Genomic DNA, 7,293 nt, shown 5'->3' on the forward strand with positions numbered 1-7,293 from the left:
TTTCAGGACCCCACCTTGATGTTTCGGGACCCCACTTTGGGTCCCGACCCCAACTTTGGGAAACACTGCACTAGACTGATTCTGAACCTCCTAAGAAATTTGCATTTTGTTCCTCGTGAGCCGTCTTGCTTAGTAAATTCCTGCTGCAATGTTTAATTTCTTAATAATAAAGTGGGTGTTCACACAGAGAGGCTGATGGGATTTAAACTAGACAGTCTAATGGCACTTCAGGGCAGCTGAAGCCTGATATATAAAGCCCAGTTTGTTTATTCTTGAAACAGAAATAGAACAGAGCATGAACATGGTGAGTGCAAACACACAGAGGCTGCAGCAAGTTAATAAGATTATGCTCTGCCTCACACACGTACTCACACAGCCTCTAAAGGAGAGAAACTCTACATTACCAAAAGTAGAATTTATTAATGCTGGAGCTCATCCATACTACAACAGAAGGGAGCAACAAGATGCTCATTTCACGAGACTGAATGAGAAAACCTCCCTGGTCCATAAGAAATGTCTCAATTCTTTCAAGAAAACTCATCTGACTGGCATCTTTCTAGCTTGATTTCTCACAAGACTCTTCAAACCGTGGAACAGAGCTTCAACCATTCATGACCTTTTAATTTCTCAATAAGCTGTGTGACCTTTGACCTTTAGGGGGTTCAAACTCATTATCACCAGTGGCCAAAAATAAAAACCTGATCAAGGGCCAGCCTTAATCAGGAAGGATTATTTAGTTATAAAAAGCTAAATAAATCTGCAATGATTTTAGATTCCTTGTGTCGAAATAGTCATACAGACATGAAACTAACTTTTCTCAAAATGCAGTAACGTTTAAAAGTTTTTATTGAAATTAAAATATTTGATTATTCTTCCTCTTTGATCACTTTACCTTCAGGCATCAAAACAGATCAAACCCTCAATGAACATGCAGATATCTGCAAATATTTGAACTTAAATTTACAAATGAAATCACAAAAAGATCATCTGAATAAGACAAATGCAGACAGTTTGTAGTAACGTGCTCCACGAGGTCTTTGAGAGTCTGAGTTGTAGAACTTTAAAGAGGACATTAAAGTATCTGTGGCATCTAATCTTTGTAACAATTTTGAATACATTAATGGAAAGATAACATTAACATATCTTGAAAAGAAATTCTTGTTGCTGAGGTGAATTATTCTTAAAATTTTTACATGTAGAGTAACAGGAAGTGATGTCAAAGGGGAACACCTGCATGTTAACAGAGCATTGCTGCAATAACAAAGACTACAGAGAAGAATTTGATGTTTTTTTTTGTTGTTGTTGTTTGTTTTGTTTTTTTGAGTTTCTATCAGAGAGAAATACTGTAAGTTCAAATATTGTTTCAGTAAACAAAGACCAGGGGGTTCACCTTTTTAAAGAGTTCCCTTTTGATGTGACTTCCTGTTTCACTTTGGCTGAGACAAGTTCAAAAGAAAATATGCCAGTTATGTGCCAAAATATTAGGGGTGTCCCGATACCAGTTTTTTCAAGACTGAGTACAAATACGAGTACTTGAGTTTGGGTACTCGCCGATACCGATACCGATACCAAGTAGCGGGGTTAGGGTGGATTATCTGTTCAACTTGTTGAATATTAAACAGAATGAAAATGAAATGCAATTATCATGCAAAAATTGATGGGTAAATATTATGTTTGACAATAAAGAGGTAGTGCAAACTCTGGTTCACACTGCAGGCAAATCCGACCCAAATCCGATTTTTTTGACCCATCTGACTCATATATGATTTTTTATGACAGTCTGAACGAGACAAATCCGATTTTTTCTAATCCGACCCAGGCTGTTTCAGTATGTGGTTTTAAATCAGATACATATCTGATGTTTTCAAAGTGACTGCAGTGTGAACGCTCATGTCACATTCATCAGGAGGAGGGGGTGAAGGATCGATAAGACACTAACCTGAAGTCTCGCTGTTTAAATCTGTAGCTCCATGTGTTTACAGCTCCAAAACACAAGTCCAGTTGCTTCATCTTTTTACTTTTCATTTTCCACGTAGATAGTTTGATAATAACATGTCCAGCCTGGGTCGCGGAGAGTATCGATCCTGAAGTTCGATACTCGGTCGATACTTTTTTCCAGCTCGTAGTTTCTTTAACAAAAAAAAAAAGCTTCACTGGAGCATCCCGGTCAGAGGCAGGTTCAGATATAAGCACTGAACTAAAGAAGCAGGTCAGATAATTATTTAATCGGCTCTGATTAAACAACTTCAGATTCGATGTGCAAAATGTAGCATCCATGCTAGCTCTGTAAACAAACAAGCCGGCTGATGAGACGTCACGTCTTTTACTGCGCATGTGTGTCACATCAGTGCTGTGTAGTGTTCACACAGGAGTCTGATGCAGGTCACATTTAAAATGTAATGTGAACGTTCACACAAAAAGATCGGATTTTTTCAAAAAACCTGAACTGAGCATTAAGACCTGCAGTGTGAACGTAGCCTCAGACAAGTAGATAAGTTGGTAAATATATCACACCATAACTTTTGAAACCATTTATTTTATTTCAAACAGGCTCTTTTTTATAAGGCTCCCTCTGAATGTATTAACAATACAAATACTGCAAAACAAATGCTGTTGCATACATTAAAAACAAAATAAGTTATTTTTATACATTTTCCTCAACATGCAACTACCAAATTTAAATTAAAATGTAAAACGTAAATTTTAGCAGCACATCTATAGAAGTTTACTCAGCTTCAGTCTTAAACTGTTTAAAAAATGACTAAATAGTAATAAAGTGCAGTAAATTTCAGTTCTAACTTAAATGGAACAACTAAAAATCTCAGAAGAACCACAGTGAAAAATAAAATGTTTTTACAACAAACTTCCTTCCATATTCTGCTTATGTCTTAGTTTGTTCTACAAGAAAGAAAAAACAGCATTGAAGTTACTGCAACAACTGCAGCATAGTGCTGTTTATGAAGGCTACTGCTAGCAGCAGAAACTCTTTGAATTCTTTGTCATGTCTTGTCCTCAAATGTTGAATCAAACTGCTGCTGTTAAAACATCCAACTTTCGCTCCTCCTCTTGACAGTTAGCAGAGCACAGCAGACAGTCTGCTGGTTTGTCCTCCGTGCTGCTCTTAAATATCTCCAAACTGCCGATATGTTACTTCTTCTTCTTCTTCTTTTCTTCTCATCGTTCTTCTTCTGTTATTCGGGGGTGCGGTCGGAAATAACTTGTCAGTGCATTAGCGCCCCCGCCTGGTATGGATTGTTGTTTACCCTTTGTGCAGCGCAGCACAGGAGGGGACAAAAGTGGTATCGGTTAAGAGTATCGGCTGGCTTTTACGAGTACGAGTACGAGTACTTGATGCTGGTATCGGATCCGATTCCGATACTGGTATCGGAATCGGGACACCCCTACAAAATATATCAAATTTCGCAATGCAGGGAAATTATTTCGGTCATTTTTAACATTTCCATTCACAACACAACACCAAAATACAGAATGATTATAACAAAACAGAATTAATGCAGAAAATAAATACACAATCTCAGAATTCTTGTCAATGTCAAAAACAAAAGGTATAGACCAAAAAAAGTGTAGGTAAAATCATGTGTTATGCCAAATATAAATATAAATATGTTTTCTTTGACATTTTGAAGGATTTGCACAGCACTTTAAAGTGAAACTCCTTTGCATAATTATTTTTTCTTTTTACTGCAGAGGAAAAAGTTATTCCCACTGATCAACACATAATTATGCAAAAAAAATTAAATTACCCGTATTCTTGCTACATTTTTGAGCTCTCGTTACATCCCTTTATGATCTTTAATAATTTAACCTTGAGGTCTGATACCAAAGCTGGGGGATATGGCTTAAAAATGTATCAGGGTTTAGCATTTTATATCAGTCGATATCCATAATTATTGATTTTTTTTTTGCCTATTTGAAATAAGGACCAGGAGAAAAAAGTCTGATTAATCCTGCCAAACTGATGACATGATCTTTCCGCTTTAATCCACAATTTCCTCTTGAGCTGTTGCCTCATTTTCTCTTTTCACTCCAGGTCCTTCTTTATATTTTTTAAGCAGGCACGGTGGTGAAACATGACACTGCAGGTTACTCAACAGGTTGTCGCTAGCTGACCAAAGACAGTAAGTGAGTTAGTTGATGCTACCAACCTCGTTTATCTGGGCCGTGAGAGATCGAGCAGCTAAAACCTTTCCTTTGCCTACATAATCTCCTGAATTAAAAACAGAAGCACATCATAAATATTTTAACTATTTATTTTGCCAGTTGTATTAAATCCTGACTGAAAAAAAAGTGTATCTATCATACATGAAACATAACAGAAGTTTAATAGGTTGCTGAATGAGGAAAATAGATTAAAACAATAAAATACGATTTTTAGATGTAAACTATTACTAATTTATTATAATTAGAATTTATTTACATTTAACATTTATCATTTTTCTCTAACTCTTTACTTTTTGCTTCCTTGTTCTTGGTTCTGTCTGACTAAACATTGTTCGACCCAAACTACTCCGAAGCAGCAACACCCCCCCCCCCCCCCCCCCCACTACTGAGTCAGGCCTGGAGTTCTGCTCGCGCCTTTTATTTATTTATTTTTCCTTCGACCTGAACCTTTTTGCTGCTCAACAAATAACTTTGAGGCTTACTCAGAAAAAAGTGGAGGGTTTTTATACTTTTGGCACGAGAGGAGACGGAAACAAATGGTGGATTTAGGTGCCCCGCTTTTAATAATCGATTTTTATCGATTCGTTGTTGCAGCCCTTTAATGAACACTGTTCCACGAATAAAGTTACTCATTGTTTTTCACTAACAGTAAAATGTTCCATCTAACGAGTTGTATATGTGAAGACAAAATTTAAGGCCTTACCACTTTCCCTAACAGTTTTGATATTAGGGCTGCAACGTTTAGTCGACATAATCAATGACGACGCAATGCAACACATGAACTGCTGGGGGAGGGGCTGCTGTTTTGAGTTATATGGCCATTAGTGGTTTGTTTAAAAGACTACTTGCAGTTTATTTGCATTACACTATTTCATTTTTTTTCTGTATTAATGTTAAAATACATCTGAGTAAGCTATTAATTTCGAGGTTCGACTTCATATGTTTCATGGGTTATTTAAATTTTCTGTGAAAACGTCACTTTTTAGAGAGACTGGATAAAAGAGTGACATTCTCAGGTATGAGCAGGTAAGATGAGATGGAACATGAGGTACGCTCACAGGAAGATTAGATGAACATTGTGACAGAAATAATCACTGACTAATCAACTAATTGAAAAAATAATCTTAGATTAGTCGACTATCAAAATAGTCATTAGTTGCAGCCATATTTGATATCACTCTGTAAGTTAGTATATTACTCTGGTTAACTTATTGTTGGCTGGTGTTGTGCCCCCACAAAGAAAAAAAAGCCCCCCTGCTGTGTAACACACACCTGTCTCAGAGATCAGATTGACACAGGACCGCAGTGTTAAGTGCACCAACCTTGGGCTGCTCACAGAGGAGCCTGCATTTTAATAGACTTGCTATGCTCGGGCACGGTCGATGCTGATTGCTGAACAACTGCTGAATCCATCCATCTACCTCTAGAGGATGCAAAATAAGCTTTCACTGGCTGCAGTTTGTCTGCGCTATAAGCAGCAACCCTTTAAACAAAAGCACTTTAATTCAATTAGGTTACTTTTAAACATGCTTTTTTCCTCAAATATTGATTCTACAATCCCTTGTAATTTATTGTGCCTGAGATTTTAGGACCTCAAAATCAGCTCTTCAGCTCTGCACATGTTCTTTTCTCACATTTGCTTTTTGAAAGTCCACACTTTTCACCTCTCGTTTATTTCAAACATGTTTAAACTTCAGTGGCAAAATATAAAAAAATACAAACTTCGGGCAGACAGCTTACCTGTTTTGCTCCTCGAGCTTCGCCAGCAGCTCTTCATCGTCCGGACTGAGCTGCGCGGGTGAGGAGGGTGAGAGGGCAGGCGAGGACAGAGACGTGGAGGAGGAGGTAGTGGGGGTCGGCAGGGATGTGGGCGTGGCCACCTGGCTAGCCATCTGACTGACTGAGAGCGACACGGAGTTCTTCATCCATGAGAGAGTAGAACTCAGCTTTCCTGCCACCTTATCTGTCGCCACCTGCAGAGGTTGGAGGAGGAGCTTTGAGTTGAAGCTGTAGTTCTAAAACAGACATTCTTATATTTTACAAGACAGCTTCTAAAGCCAACTACTTTGAATGCAAAGATTATGTTTCTGTAAAAAAAAAAAAAAAGAAGAAGCATTTAAACCTAACAGAACATCTCTGCATCCCAACACTGCTACATCAACAGTTTTATTAGACAGCACCTCCAGCGTGTGGATCGATGCTGCTGCTTAGATTTCAGTCAGCTTTGGCCAATCAGTTTCTCTTTTGGTTTCCAAAAATCAATATACTAAATGACTTGCTTGTATTCCAATAAAAACTGGATGCGTAAGCACTGAATTTTGACAGAAAAAAAAGGGATGCTCATTTGTTTCAGTCTAAACAACCTTTAAATTTTACTGTATGGATGAGTCATGGTTTCTATTTAACTGCCTGTCAATTAAAGAAAAATGCAGATGCTACAGTCTGTCAGCAAAATATCTCATCAACTACTGGATGGATTTTAATGAAACACAGAAGTAATCTCTTGATACCTCTACAACTGATTAAATTTAAGAGTTAATCCAATTCAAAACAGCTACCACAGCCAACAGACACAAAAACCTCCCACAAATTTCATATATCCTGAGCTGAAATTTAACATGGTAGTAGCTGAGCATCATCCCAGACACATATTTTTAGCATTGAGAAACTGCACAATCTGTGACATCAATATTTTGTCATAAATAATGTAGTTTTTGAAAGAAAACATTGATAGCATACTGTAAAAAAGAAAAGATTTCACGCTGCTGACATGAACAGTTGTTGAGATATTTGCATTTTCAGTAACAGGAAGTGATATCAAAGGGGAATGTCTGAATGCAAACAGAGAATTGCTACTATAGCCAACAACACAGACTGTAAAGAAGAATCTGATGGATTATTTTAATCACTATCATAGAGAGGTGAGAAAGAGTCATAGGGCCTCATGCAAGAACCGTTCGTACGCACAGATTTGTTCTTAAATTGTGCGTACGAGTGATTTAGGAGAATTTGTAGCATTCACCAATGTTTTCGTATTCTAAGATTTTTTTCAGATACGAACAAAATTTATGAGTGGTCCAGACCTGTCGTATATTTTACCAGCAGTCAGTC

The 7,293-nt window shown here is 37.5% G+C and overlaps 1 protein-coding gene across 1 annotated transcript in view; it reads right to left on the minus strand.

Annotated features, from left to right (window-relative positions):
* LOC106522038 (EVI5-like protein) overlaps positions 1-7,293 on the minus strand; it is a gene marked incomplete at its 3' end in the record, with an annotated part of 46,376 nt that overhangs the window by 21,029 nt on the left and 18,054 nt on the right. Inside the window, 1 exon segment of the mRNA XM_014014880.1 lies at positions 5,923-6,155. Within this exon segment, the coding sequence (XP_013870334.1) occupies positions 5,923-6,107 (185 nt within the window).

Source organism: Austrofundulus limnaeus, unplaced genomic scaffold (assembly GCF_001266775.1).
Source record: "Austrofundulus limnaeus strain Quisiro unplaced genomic scaffold, Austrofundulus_limnaeus-1.0 Scaffold120, whole genome shotgun sequence".
Lineage (NCBI taxonomy): Eukaryota > Metazoa > Chordata > Actinopteri > Cyprinodontiformes > Rivulidae > Austrofundulus > Austrofundulus limnaeus.